We start from the raw sequence: 15,283 nt of genomic DNA on the forward strand, positions 1-15,283 counted from the left end.
TAACATACCGATGACAAAGGGAACAACGTATGTTGTTATGCGGTCTGACCGATAAAGATCTTCGTAGAATATGTAGGAGCCAATATGGGCATCCAGATCCCGCTATTGGTTATTGACCGGAGACGTGTCTCGGTCATGTCTACATTGTTCTCGAACCCGTAGGGTCCGCACGCTTAAGGTTTCGATGACAGTTATATTATGAGTTTATAAGTTTTGATGTACCGAAGGAGTTCGGAGTCCCGGATGAGATCGGGGACATGACGAGGAGTCTCTAAATGGTCGAGACGTAAAAATCGATATATTGGACGACTATATTCGGACATCGGAAAGGTTCCGAGTGATTCGATTATTTTTCGGAGTACCGGAGAGTTACGGGAATTCGCCGGGAGAAGTATTGTGCCTTATTGGGCCATACGGGAAAGAGAGAGGGGCTGCCTAGGGCAGGCCGCCCCCCCCCCCCCAAGGCCTAGTTTGAATTGGACTAGGGGGAGGGGCTGCGCCCCTTCCTTGTTTCCTACTCCTACTATATGGAAGGACTCCTAGTTGGACTAGGAAAGGGGAATCCTACTCCCGGTGGGAGTAGGACTCCCCTAGGCGCGCCATAGAGAGGGCCGGCCCTTCCCTCCTCCACTCCTTTATATACGGGGGCAGGGGGCACCCCATGAACACAAGTTGATCCACGTGATCTATTCCTTAGCCGTGTGCGGCGCCCCCAGCCACCATAGTCCTCGATAATATTGTAGCGGTGCTTAGGCGAAGCCCTGCTGCGGTAGTACATCAAGATCGTCACCACGCCGTCGTGCTGACGGAACTCTTCCCCGACACTTTGCTGGATCGGAGTCCGGGGATCGTCATCGAGCTGAATGTGTGCTAGAACTCGGAGGTGCCGTAGTTTCGATGCTTGATCGGTCGGATCGTGGAGACGTACGACTACATCAACCAAACGCTTTCGTTATCGATCTACTAGGTATGTAGATCATACTCCCCCTCTCGTTGCTATGCATCAGCATGATCGTGCGTGTGCGTAGGAATTTTTTTAAAATTACTACGAAACCCAACAGTGATATCTTCCCGTGAGTTCTTGATCTTGATCATACACATTTGCGTGTATGATTAGTGTATGATTGAATCGAGGACGCCACAAGCGATGACGGCAGCGCGCCTTCTGCTCGCTTCAGTGCTTGTAGTCGTCGCTAGATGCTCTATGAATCTGGATGTAATTTTTATTATTTCTGCTGTTCGTTGTACTATCATGATCGAGGATGAATAGGTCAACAGTTCCCAAAAAAAGTATTTTTTATGTGTTTACGCATAAGGATGGGTTCTCAATCAACAAGTATATCATTTGTAAAATATTAATCTTGAAATAACCTTGTGAAAACAAAGTTGTACACTTCATTCATTTTGAGTTACGTGTCGTGAAAATGGACAGAATTTCGGAGAGAAGGAGTACAAGAATTTCAGTCGAGACGTTGCACGTACGCTTACTAGTGAGCTATAAGGGCATGTACAATGCATAGCCTTAAGGTGATGCCTCACATGCCATGTAGGATCGGATATGACGTAAAATAGGTTTGGATAGGGAAGCGGGATCCTATTCAGGAGGCGGGTGCTTGAAAAGAAAAAGTGTGATCCGGTAACAAAATCTGAAAAGATTGAAGTGAAAAGTAGAGATGCATGTGTACTAGAGTCTTTATTTTTTATTTTTTAATGAGGCCCACTAGTGATTGCTTGCATTGAAGAGAAAATAATAAATGTAGATGCCTCAAATTATTTGTTTTAAATTACTTTTTGTCATGAAACATATGTATCCACATGCCATCATTGTATATGCCCTAACAATCAAGCCTTTTCTTTATATTTTCTTTGTTTTTAGGGAAACTGAGCTTCTCCCTTTTTTTTCCGGCACGATTGCAAAAGCCCGTTTGCACACAAAGCCGAGCCCAGGCGCGCTTGTCTAAGAGAGCGACGAAGACCGCCTGCTCGGCCGACCCACGCACCTCCCGGACCACCACGCCACCATGGCCGCCGCCTCCCTGTCTCGCCTCTCTCGCCGCGCCTCCGCCGCCGCGGCGCCTTCCCTCCGCCGGATCCTCTCCTCCACCGCCACCGCCCCCGCTGCGCCATCGTCCTCACCACCCCCCGTCGCAGCCGCGGCGGCAGGTGCGGATCGGGTGCGGTGGGATTACCGCGGGCAGCGGCAGCTAGTACCACTCGGGCAGTGGCTTCCCAAGGTGGCCGTCGACGCGTACGTTGCTCCCGACGCCGTGCTCGCCGGGCAGGTCACCGTCCACGACGGCGCCTCCGTCTGGAGCGGCTCCGTGCTGCGGGGCGACCTCAACAAGATCACTCTTGGGTTCTGCGCCAACGTCCAGGAGCGGTCCGTCCTCCACGCCGCCTGGTCGGCCTCTACAGGTCTTCCCATTCTATATGCGATCTGTTTCTTCTACCTTGTCTAGTACCCAGATCTGACCACTATGACTGCTTGCGGAATGTTCTCGGATGAATTAGCTAGTAGTATGTGGTGCTGTGGTTGGTATGATTCCGTCCTAATTGGACGAGCGATTGGTTATATCTTAATTAATTGGATAATTTGATCTTTCGTGAAATATAATAATAACTGTACTCCCTCCGATCCATATTTCTTGTGGCTCAATTGGATAATAAAGTTTGATGATTTGGATTTGGGGTAATTTGACTGGGAGAGCTGAAGGTAATTTACATTTCGGAGGTCTATGCGCGGCATTCTTGAGATGAACACCGTTCTTTATATTTCGTTTGTTGGTGTTGAAACGAGGAGGGGGGAGTACCAGCTTGCTGTCAATCGCCATGGCGGCGCACTCTCTTGTTCTCGTGTCAGTCTCTTTTCCAATACCCTTTGCTTCTCTTCTATTAGGTCAGCCACCATGCGCCTGGGCCACTTGGGTCAGCAATACATGGGCCCCTCATCCAACACCCCCCCTCAAGAGGGGTGATAGATATCTATCATTTCCCTTACCAATCCTCTAGTCACATGCCAGATTGCATTCTTTAGTTACCAATCCTCTAGTCAAGCATTCTGCAATCTCTTGCCCACAACTCACATGCTCAATCTTGATGATCCCAGCGTCAAGCTTTTCTTTGATGAAGAATCTGTCTATTTCCACTTGCTTGGTTGTATCATGCTGCACTGGATTGTGTGCTATGTTGATTGCTGATTTGTTATCACACCACACATTCATACAACTAGTCTTCAATATCTTCAGTTCTTCTAATAAATCTCTGGTCCACAACATTTCACTTAGCTTCCTCTCCGTCGTGCGATATGCGAGTGCAGCCGTCGTTTAAGGCAACGACAATGATGTAGATGAGCTATAGAGAGGGTGAATAGGTGAGGGCTCTCAACGCGCTGATCTCGGCTGGGGCGAGAGCGGCGCAGGAGAAGCTACCTTGATCGATTGCAACCTCGTGGCGGCCGAATGTCCTCAGGCTCAACTTGCCGATTGCTTTCAGGCAAGAACGACTTGATATGCAAAGCTAGCTGGTTGGTACTTTCTACCGGGAGCAAGTCGAGAACGTACCACACGTGAAGCTGCTTATCCTGCAAGCTGATCGACTTCCCTTATGGAACATCGGAGTTGCAGCAAATAGCTAGGTAGTCGTGATCAGTTACTTTAGTTGTTGCTGCCACGAAAAATCAATGGACCTTGTCTAGCTAGCTTTGCACATCTAATTGATTGCTAGTTCCGCTAGCTTACTGCAGGTTGTAGCTGAACCAAATTGATGAGATTCTAGATTTCTAGTACGTGCATTGACAAGGATTCTTGAGTACGCCTTGATGCATCCTATCTAGAATCGAGGATAGAACGGGCGAGGAGCAAGTTAAAAACAAGGCAAGGTAATTAGAGAGATAGGGTGATGACACAAAGAGTCAAAAGATGTGATTGATGAAGAAAAGTCATAAACTGGCATCACGTAACCTGAACTGGGTAAAAAAGTTGGATTACGTGATTTATCATCTGGTTCAATTATATTGGGAGGTTCTTTTATACCTGAAAATAGAGTAGGGGGAATAGTGTCCCAGACCTAATAGTTTAGGGTGCTAAACATACTTATCTCTTATCCCCTCAACTATCTTAAACCAGACAAATCACCCCCTGAGCCCCTATTTATCCAACCAGTAGAAATACCAAACCCTAGCCTAGACGCTAGCCACGCCACACCTAAAATGCAACACTCCGGTTGAACTCTAAGCCGCACAGGAAGAAAATTATTCAATCATTTATCCTTATTTGGATTGTGGAGTTCATGCCGATTCTATGCTTTGGTTGGTCAAAGTCACATTCTGATTTTCCCCTGTTGTTGCTTCCTATGGCCGATTCTACTTTTAGGTTAATCCATGTGTCTACCCTTCAGTGTATTTAGCCAACTCAACTTAGTCAGGTTACCCTGTAAAGTGCATTGGCATTTGATCTCTACTTTTTTTGTTTACAAATGCCGATTCTATGCTTTGGTTGGTCAAAGTCAAATTCTGATCTTTCCCTGTTGTTGCTTCCTGTGGCCAATTCTACTTTTAGGTTAATCCATGTGTCTACCCTTCAGTGTATTTAGCCAACTCAACTTAGTCAGGTTGCCCTATAAAGTGCATTGGCATTTGATCTCTACTTTTTTTGTTTACAAATGCTTGTTCTTATTTTAAATTTCCTTGAATACTTCTGAGAAGATAAGATGTTTATGATTTTTTTTCTCTTGCTTAGTTGAATTGCTTAAGCGCGAGGCCCGATGGCAGCTCGTAAAACTAGTCAGTTGAGGTTTAGCTTGGATGTGTTGTATCTTGCATCCTGCATTGCTTCTTATTACAAATAGTTGTTACTAGCAAATATGCCCGTGCGTTGCAACGGGAGAAAAAAGAGAAAAAAAATGCATGTTCTTAGCCAATAAACATGGTTTTGAAGCGGTGCATTTTTTGATCTGAAAAGAAACATTTTGGTTTGGGTGTGATTGCAAACATCATGCTTCAAATATGAAATCTTAGAGAAGAACAATCAGAATGCCCATATGTTTAGGATTCACGGAGAAGAAAAGAAACAAAATTTACCCGTAGTTGCAAGAATATGTGTAATGAGCATGTTCGGGGAAGTATGAGGATGCCGTCACAGCAGCCTAACCGTCCCTAAGCAACATCGCACTGCATTGATTAATTTGAGCGATAATTCGATAACTCTTAGGAGAAAACAACTCAAATTAGTTGTTCGTCCAAAACAACACTGTGGCAGGCATGCTCCCGTCAATCACTAGTGTTAGCGCATGCAAGCACGTCTCGACCCGCTTCATGATTGGACACAGAGGCGTGAGCCGGTAGCCTGAATCCAGGTGCATATCCATGCACTCAACTTTTTCCTTTTTTCAAATATCATTTTTCCTTCGATTAAAGTAACCTCGTGATCTAGCGTGCCGGCTTATCTCCACGTCATCCTGGGGCCTTCGATTTTAATCCCGTAAAGCATGATTGGGTCCTTTTTTTTCTCCGAGGTGTGCTTGTGCCGTAGCCTAGGGCGTTTGATTTTAGTCCCCTAAAGCACAGCTGGGTCCTTATTTTTCCTCTGAGGCGTGTTTGCGCCGTGTAGCTGCATGCTTTTCAGTTTTTTTCCATTCTATTATCGAGATCTCCCTTTTTCTCCGAGACGCCCTCTATGTAGCCGTGTCTTTTTCGTTATTTATTTGATCGCTTCTCTCTCCTTGGAGGATTCCTTCCCGCTCAATATTTGCGAGCAAATGAAACACACTTCTTGCCCTCTTATTATTGGTTCTTGAGGCGGTTTACTGATTTCAGATCAGAGAAGTATATAAATCGGTGGAATAAAATGTATGGAAGTGAGGTGGTACTATTTAATAGGAACGAATCCTCTCTTCTTCACACGAGCATGAGGTGGCTCAGTTGGACGCCGTGGTCGAGACTGCTCCACTGGTCAGGAGTTCGATCCCTGGAACCAGCCATTATCTTTTTGCCTCTTCTCCTAGGCATCATGGGCCTGGGCCGCAGTCCTTCACGGATGCAGACGCATGGAGGGCTGGTCTGATGGGCCGCTGCCGCTAGATGGACCACAAAAAATCAGTACCACCTTGGATACAAAAAATCTCAAAAAATACAATATGGGTGAAGGGATCAAAAAATCGGAGAAACGCACCTTGCTATATATATAGGCTTGCTAAAGTGAACCAGAGCTTAGAATTATTATTGTGTGCGCTGCCTACCGAGCCGTAACCAGATTAGGAAAAAAGTAACTGCATGCACCATTCCGCCGATCCATCCCACCCCACGTGGTACCTAACTTTCTTTTGATCGTAAGTGTCAAGCCACATGTAGTAATTTGCACTCCATGCGTTACTATAGCGTGAAACTTTTAACCTTTACGGTGATTTGCCATGTGAAAATCCCTAATAGTTGTACCCATGATCCATTACTTGAGCAAATACTCTCACTTTACCATTGGAGAACTCTTATTACTACTAATGCTCATTACATTTACTAGGAGCAATTGTCCAGATGGTAATGGTTACGATGGTTGATTACTATATACCATAACTATTTCACGAGCCATGAAAATGGTAGCGGACACTAATAAAACTAGATCATGCAGCAGTGATGTAATAACTTATTTTACTATCTTTCCTCTTGTTCATTACTATGTGGCCTAATTATGTGCGCGGACCGTGAACGAGTGGGGGGCAATAGTAACAAAATTAGTATGGCTATTAGATTCCCCACTAAATTTACTACTAGGCGGAAGAAAAATACGTGAAGTTTGATGGTTGGTTGATTAGAGAGAAAACTAGATCATGCAGCAGTAACGTAATAAATTCTTTTACTATCTTTCCTCTTGTTCATTACTATGCGGCCTAATTATGTGCGCGGACGGTGAACGATTGGGGGGCAATAGTAACAAAATTAATATGGTTACTAGATTCCCCCTAAATTTACTACTAGGCGGAAGAAAAATACGTGAAGTTTGATGGTTGGTTGATTAGAGAGGCGAGGGACGGAGGCCGTGGTGCGCGCTGTCTGACCGGAGCGCACGATTAGCAACTTTGCGCTCAGGCGCACTTTAGCGCAGCAGTATATATATACTCCCTCCGTCCGAAAAAGCTTGTTCCAAGCTTATCCCCCAAATGGATGTATCTAGCACTAACTTGGTGCTCGACACATCCATTTGAGGGACACATATATATATATATATATATATATATATATGTATGTATGTATGTATGTATGTATGTATGTATTACAGATATGGGTATGGATTATGGTGGTCAGCAACCAGTTTCCAGTCTATCACCGATAGCTGGAAATTCCTGGTCTGGACAGATATAGTTGAGCAATTTGTAGTATGACCGAGTGCATGAGATACAGATAAAAAAGATAACAAGGGCAATATGACCAGCTCCATTCATTGTTGAATATATGCAACATGAAACTACTTGGCACCCAAAGCTTGTAGCTGGTATGTATGAGTTAGGGCATCCGACAATGTACTTGGTGTATCGTTGGAGGGAAATGCCGCTGCTCATAGGCCTTGGCGAAGGAGATAACGGTGTGGAGGTCAGATGGCCGCTGAAGCTTGAGGTCAATGAGAAGACCATTGGGCAGCCCTGTTTTCTACAGAAACCGTTGTTGGGACAGTGTTAATGGCTAATTGTTGCGGCACATGAGCACTAGAAATCTGCTGGTGTAGTCGGCGACCGCGGAAGTGAACGGCAGACGTGCCAACTCGCCCAAGGTATTGGCGCGGAGTGACAGCCCAAACTGGAAGTGGCAAGCTTCCTTGAACTGCAACTGTGTCGGCATGCTGATATCGCACTTGAGCTGTAAGTAACAAAACTAAACCAAATTGGTGAGGTGGTAGGCTGCAGTCTAGACTTTGTCAGCCACGTCTGTGCGCTGTCCGTGAAAAAAACTGTTCACACCTATTGAGCCAACTAAGAGGATCGACCGGACCATCATACGCCGGGAAGTCGAGCTTTGTGGAACCGAGGCACGCCTGAACCAGAACCTGAACCTCATCCGAGGTGATTGTTTGGTAGGGGCGGAAGGGAGGAGATGGACGGGGTGGATCCATAGATGGGTTGTGGAGGGGGGGTGAGGCCATAACGGCATATGAAACTGGTTGGCAGGTGGAGGCGTGAAGGTGGTAGAGGCGGCGGTGAAAATCTGCGGCTGCTGCTGTTGCTCATGGTAGGGTTGCTGCTGCCGATGGTACGGCTGCTGCTGGTAGGTGGGTGGCAAATTAGGGGGGGGGGGGGGGGGGAGGGATTTGGGCTGTAGGGTGAGAGTGCCAAGTGGTCCAGATTGATGTTAGGGGGTGGCTGTGGCGAGTAAGGAGATGGCTAGAGGTGGTAAAAATTTGTTGGCGTCTGAGAGTGGTTGGCAGTGGTCAGCACAGGGTTTTGTTGCGAGGGGAAGTAGAGGTGAAAGGCAGGAAAGTGAGGGGGTGGTGGGGTGGGCAATCTGCCCAGCGGGTGAAGGTCCGCCGGCGGAGGCGGTGGCGATTACCCCCACTGGAAAAGGGGACACTAGAGGTGCTGTTGATGAGGGGAAGCACCAGGGGCGAGTCGTCGTTAAAGGTGGCGTCATGGGCGGCTGCTGCAGCTGTGGAATCTGGAGGTGGCGGCAGCGCCGATAGCCGTTGCTCAAGCGCCGTCAAGCACATCCTCGGCTCGTTGGCGTGTGAAGGCCTCCAATTGCTTCCTAATGATCTTCATTTGCTCTACAGCCTTGATCTTGATTTATTTGCCCTCATTCGTAGATGGATCTGATACCAAATTGGAAGAATCTACTATTTACCTAACCCTAATTACTGAGAAGTAGATAAAAGTACTCCCTTCGTTTCTAAATATGTCTTTTTAGAGATTCCAATACAAACATACGGATGTATATAGACATATTTTAGAGTGTAGATTCACTCATTTTGCTCCATATGTAGTCCTTATTGGAATATCTAAGAAGACTTATATTTAGGAATGGAGGGAGTAAACGATAGTATTCTTCTCTAGAAAAGACTTGACCAAAAAGCGGGTAAATCTATTCAAACTCTAACAAGATCTCTACTGACTGGACTCTTTCTCAACAAAGATGCTTAATCAACTAGGACTCTAATTAAGGAATAAGACTCCATGTTTGATGGGTTGGTCCACATAACAGGGTCAAATAAGAAACATATGAACTGGAAAGTTTTGGAGTAGCAAAAGAAAGGAATAGGAACCGGAGGAAAACTAGACTAGTAGGCGTTCTGTGGACTGTATGAGAACCAAAGGAAAGACTGGCTAGAAAAGGCAGCAGCAGCAACCCACCTTATATTTATTACTCAGGTTGCATGCTGCTGCATGCTGATTTGACAGTAAGTAGCTACATGGACGACTTTCCTATTTGGTACCAAGGCCATCGCCTTGGGCTTTCGGCCAAAAAAATTCTCTCTTTGCATGTTTGTTTTCCTGCAAAATTGAGGTTCCGTGAAATCTTTCCTACATTTTCGTGTTCATCCATTCCGTTGAATGGAACGCTGCTACAGGGAGAAAAACTATAGGATAGCATTCCTTCAAAGTTCCCCTTTGATTTTCCTGTAAACTGAACAGACCCTGAAGTAATAGTGCTACTTTGGGGGGTGCTTGGTTTTTTCCACGTGCCCTTTGTATGTATGTTAACCTATAATGTTTGGTGATACCTTGCGTTAGTTGTTGGTTCTCATTTCTGCTTCGTTTGTTCACAGGTCTTCCAGCTGAGACCCTTGTTGACCGGTATGTGACAGTGGGTGCGTACTGTCTTCTGCGCTCATGCACTATTGAACCTGAGTGCATCATCGGTCAGCATTCCATCCTAATGGAAGGCTCATTGGTTGAAACTAACTCGGTCCTTGAAGCTGGCTCCGTCCTGGCCCCAGGGAGGAGGATTCCGACTGGGGAACTCTGGGCTGGCAACCCTGCCAGGTTTGTTAGGAAGCTGACCAACGAAGAGATAATGGAGATTCCAAAGCTTGCTGTGGCCATCAATGATCTTATGCAAAGCCATTTCTCAGAGTTCCTCCCATACTCTAATGCTTATTTGGAGGTAGAGAAGCTGAAGAAGTCGTTTTCAATTCCTTTGTAAGATCATGTTTTCCCTCTCCCAGCAAATGAGTGAGGAAATAAAGCAGCCCGAATACTAGAATCTCTGTATTCAATCTAATTTGTAGCCTGGGTCCATCTGTTACGTTGAATTTTTTGTTCATGGTTGTCAACTGGGGACACCCTGCACAGCAGGAATTGTACCTCGTTGCACCTTTGTTCGGCAGTGCAACGCACATACCTGTTTTCCCCTCACATTGAACATATTTTATGGGTAGAAATTTGCTTTCTGTGCCATGAGGAAACATGTATTTTGACAAATTATGGTGGATAACTATGAGATAAGGTTTTAGTAGTTGCATTTAAGAAAGCAATGGAACCAAGGGCAACTCCAACGCCGTGCACTGAATCGGACACACCAAACGTACGTGGTAGGGCCGATGCACCATATGTCGGGTATGACCTCTTTCACTTGACATGCGTATGTAGATCAATAACAATTTAGCATTATAAATAGATGCAATAACAACCAAAATGCGCCGATGTTCAAGAAGTTTTTACATCAAACCGATACCAAAAGATGGCAGCCCTTTCTATCCTAGCTTGGCTGTCTGCCAAATTCATCACTATTTGGTCGGCTCCTCTGAAGCGTACGCCTAGCGCTTCAACACGTTAGCACGATACATTTGCACAATCTTCGTCGCATTAGATCGATACATTTGCACAATCTTCGTCGCATTAGATCCAAATCTGACATCTTCTTGATCAACGTTGGCCTTCTTCTCTTGTAGTTTGATCTTCTTGTCTTGTGTCTCCATAAACTTGTCAAACCTCTTTGTCTTCTTTTCATTCACATCACCGCGACCGTTGTCCCTTATTGCTTTTCCTTATCTCAATTCCTTATGTATGTGTGTGTATGTTTTGAAGCGTTGTTTTCATCAGCGTGGCTCGACGACAACACTCCAAAGGCCGCATTCAGTGGTCAGACCAACCTGAGCCCTTTGACTACCCGGGAAGATCTCGATGAGCTGCGTCAGTGTTTCCCATGAGCACCAGCTTGGGGACAAGCTGCGGGGGGAGGGGAATGTTACTGTCACACCTACATGTGCTGATAACCATGCTGACATCAGTTACCAAGATGAATCCCAACAGGAAGCCCAATTTCTTTTTGAACTCCCAACAGAAAGTCGTTCATGAAGCGTATCAGACATCCCGCCCAGGTACGGTTTGTGTGTGTCAAGTGTGCACATATATAGGCAGCGTGTGCGTGTTGCGTGGAACTTGGCCATTGGTAGTGTTAGAAGGGAGAGAGAGGCATTGGTGGAATAGTTGTTGTATTGCTTGAGCCTCGTGGGCATATATATAGAAGTACAATGGTCTATTTGGAGTACAAGACAAGCCAGAACAAATCCTAGTCTATCTTGTCTTTACTAATAATCATGATACTCAACATCCCCACGCAGTCACAATGGTAGCGACGCAGACGGTGAGTCTGGAGAAGAATCCGAAGGCAAGCCGACGAACACCCCCCCACCACAGTCGTAACGGTCGATGCATCACGGAGTCATGGCTGGAGTGAAAACCGACGAGGTTGCTCAAGCAAGGCGGTAGCCCTTTGTGTCGTTATCGAGGTAGCCGAGAGCGTGGGTGGTGGAGCCGTGGTCGAGGTAGCCGTGTGAAGAATGTTGTGGTCGATGTCGAGTCGGGGTGGCCGGTGTCGAGGAAGTCGCCATGGAGCCGCGGGCGCAAGGGGGCGCCGAGTTAGCATGAGCGCAGTGGTGTCGAAGTAGTGGTGCGCCGGAAAGGAGGTGCTGTTGACAACGCGTCGCGACGAGTTTGCCAAGCCCGGGGACACATCATAGACGAAATCACACACCGGTGTTGCCAGCACCGGGCATGCATAGACGGACGAAGACGAAGTTGACGGAACGCCGCACCAGGCTTGCCAGGCCCGGGGACATGTCGTGGACGAAGGCACACGATGGTGTTGCCAGCACCGGGCATGCGGAGACTGGGACCTGCACGAGCTGTACACCATGTCGAAGAAGTCGGAGAGGCCAACAGAGAAGAACTCGACGACGATTGTGGCGTCCATCAGCGCGGGGCCGATGTCACCAACGGTGGTCGGAGTAGACGAAGTGGTCGGGGTAGATGATGGAGACGCTGGCGACGAGTTGGTGCTGGACGAAGACGAAGGGAGGTGGACGGGCGGCGGCGTCGGTTACGGGGGTAGCAGCGGCAGCGGCGGCGGCTAAGTTAGGAGCACGGCGGTGGTGCTCGAAGTAGGCGAGGAGAACCCAACAGTGTGACGAAGACCGGCGTGGACGACGGTGTTCCCGCACCAAGGGAGGCGGCGCGGCGCATACCACGAGAAGTCGACGTGCAGGGGCGGCGGTGGACCGCGGGCCGTGGCGCTACGACCCGAAGGGGCGACGCAGCGGCGGCAGGCAGGTCAGGGCGACAGCGGAAGACCTCGGGGTGGTCGTAGGGACCGCGAGCCGCGGCGCTCCAGCCCGAAGGGGCGGTGCAACGGCGGAGCGCGGGTCGGTGTAACCGCGGGGACGACCTCGGGACGGCTGAGGGAGTCCTGGATTAGGGGGTCTCCGGACAGCCGGACTATATCCTTTGGCCGGACTGTTGGACTATGAAGATACAAGATTGAAGACTTCGTCCCGTGTCCGGATGGGACTCTCCTTGGCGTGGAAGGCAAGCTAGGCAATACGGATATGATGATCTCCTCCCTTGTAACCGACTCTGTGTAACCCTAGCCCCCTCCGGTGTCTATATAAACCGGAGGGTTTAGTCCGTAGGACAACATACAATCATACCAGAGACTAGCTTCTAGGGTTTAGCCTCTACGATCTCGTGGTAGATCAACTCTTGTGATACTCATATCATCAAGAACAATCAAGCAGGACATAGGGTATTACCTCCTTCAAGGGCCCGAACCTGGGTAAACATCGTGTCCCCTGCCTCCTGTTACCATCCGCCTTAGACGCACAGTTCGGGACCCCCTACCCGAGATCCGCCGGTTTTGACACCGACATTGATGCTTTCATTGAGAGTTCCACTGTGCCGTCATCATAAGGAGGATGGCTCGTCTCGTTGTCAAGGACAACATCACTTCTGGGGGAGCCCTGGCTGTAGGCCAAACTCTCTGACTAGGCGGCTTTGTCATGACCGCCCGCTCGGCCGTCGCGCCGACGATGACTTCTCGGGTCATCGAAAATAGCCTCCACATCGGCTCAAAATTCGCCGAGCAGATGGATCCAATGCAGCTCTCCTCTTTGAACGAGCTCTTATATCGCATCGCCGCTCTGGGAGTCGCCACGGACTACGATCGGATCGAGCTTAAACCCGACCAAAGGGAGATTAACTCTCCGCCAGTCACCTATCAAATAGCGGTGGTGGAGGAGCAATGCGGCGGTTCTCCCTCTATCCTGAGGACGAACTATGTCCGGATTCTCGAGCTCTCCGAGCCGGATACCCGCTCACGGGAGGACATCGCCCTAACCCTGAACCTAGAATCAGGTCGCATACCGAACCTGCAGAGCAACATCCCGGAGCCCGAACTTCCAAGATCGGAAACTCCCCTACCCCGGGATCTCAGATTGGGTCAAGGTCTGGACTTAAATCCACCCACCCACCAGATACAAACGATCTTTCCCACATTAGGCAAGCGCCCCAAGAGACAGTACATCACTATTGGGCCAGATTCCTCCTTGTAATGAACAAGGTCAAGGACTGTCGCGAGGAAGATGCAATTTCGTTCTTTTGCAACAATTGCACGGACAAGGGAATCCTTAACGCCATAAGTCGCCGTGAAATAGCACACTTCGCTGACTTGGCGGCCATAATACGGAAATACTGTGTGATGGAAAGTGCCTGGAAAACCCAAACACAATTTTGGGACAATCCGGCTTTGACAAAATCCCCAGTCCGAACTAAAAGGGTGCACTCTCATAAGTCGCTCGACTCAATTACAAAGAAGCAAAAGTCCACTACAGGGCGTGGAACCGTATTGGAGGGATGGCTTAACGGGCCCTGCAAAATTCATAGTATGGCGGACACCATACCAACACATAGCCTTAGAGCATGTTGGGTACTCCGGCAGGTGGCCAAGAGAGGTGAGGATCTCCTCATACAAAACATCCCAGAACTCCCTCCCGCGGATAACAATACAGTATTAACAGTCTTTGAGACCTTCGCCTCAAATAATAGGCGTAAGCGAGCACTCCGCAGCCTTGTCGAAGTCTGCCACGTAGCAGCAATAAATCCATGGAGCGACATGGCCATTACTTTCAATGCCAGTGACGAACCTAAATCCCAAACAGCCCGAGCACCAGCCGCTTTGGTCCTCAGTCCAATTGTGGACAACTTTCGGCTCACTAAAGTGCTCACGAACGGCGGCAGCGGATTAAACCTCATTTATGAGGAGACTCTTCAAAAAATGGAAATAGACAGCAACCATATTGAGCAAAGCACCACGACCTTCCGAGGAATCATCCCTAGTCGGGAGGCACGTTGCGCTGGGAAAATCACACTAGATGTGGTATTCGGCACTCCGAAGAATTACAGGTCCGAAGAAATCACATTCCAAGTGGCCTCGTTCAGTAGAGGATACCACGCCCTTCTAGGGCGAGAGGCATTCACAATTTTTCAAGCCATACCCCATTACGGGTACATAAAAAGCTCAAAATGCCCGGACCCAATGGAATCATCACTCTAGCTAGTGATCCGGACATAGCATTCCGCGCCGAGAACAAAACAGCCGCACTGGCCCTCGAGGCACTAGCCGAAGCCCTTGTGGCGGAGGAGTTAACCGCGTTGCGCTCCACAGTGGACAGGGACGACGTGATACTAGACAAAAGATCCAAGTCCATCTCCTTTAAACTAGCGGATGAAATAGTCAAATTCCAAGTCCATCCAACGGACCCCACAAAAACAACGTCCATTGGGGCATAGTTAAACCCCGCTGTAGACGCCGCACTATGGGAGTTCCTGCGCGAGAATTGGGACATATTCGCCTGGCATCCTCCAGACATGCCAGGAATCCCACACAGGTTGGCCGAGCATAGCCTTAACATTCTAAAAGGATTCAGGCCAGTCAAGCAGACTCTTCGCCGTTTCCCAGAACCTAAGCGACAAGCCATGGGAGAGGAGCTAGCCAAATTACTAGAAGCCGGATTCATTAGAGAAATAAAGC

General features: G+C 48.1%; 1 protein-coding gene across 1 annotated transcript; it reads left to right on the forward strand.

Annotated features, from left to right (window-relative positions):
* Positions 1 to 1,912: 1,912 nt before the first annotated feature.
* On the forward strand, positions 1,913 to 10,432 carry LOC125513234 (gamma carbonic anhydrase-like 2, mitochondrial). The gene is made up of 2 exons (XM_048678287.2): positions 1,913 to 2,415; positions 9,744 to 10,432. Exons 1-2 carry the CDS (start codon positions 2,022 to 2,024, stop codon positions 10,118 to 10,120), a joined length of 771 nt encoding a protein of 256 aa, XP_048534244.1. The 5' UTR covers positions 1,913 to 2,021; the 3' UTR covers positions 10,121 to 10,432.
* The last annotated feature ends 4,851 nt before the right edge of the window (positions 10,433 to 15,283 follow it).

This window comes from Triticum urartu, chromosome 6A, assembly GCF_056163025.1.
Source record: "Triticum urartu cultivar PI428250 chromosome 6A, HENAU_Tu73, whole genome shotgun sequence".
Lineage (NCBI taxonomy): Eukaryota > Viridiplantae > Streptophyta > Magnoliopsida > Poales > Poaceae > Triticum > Triticum urartu.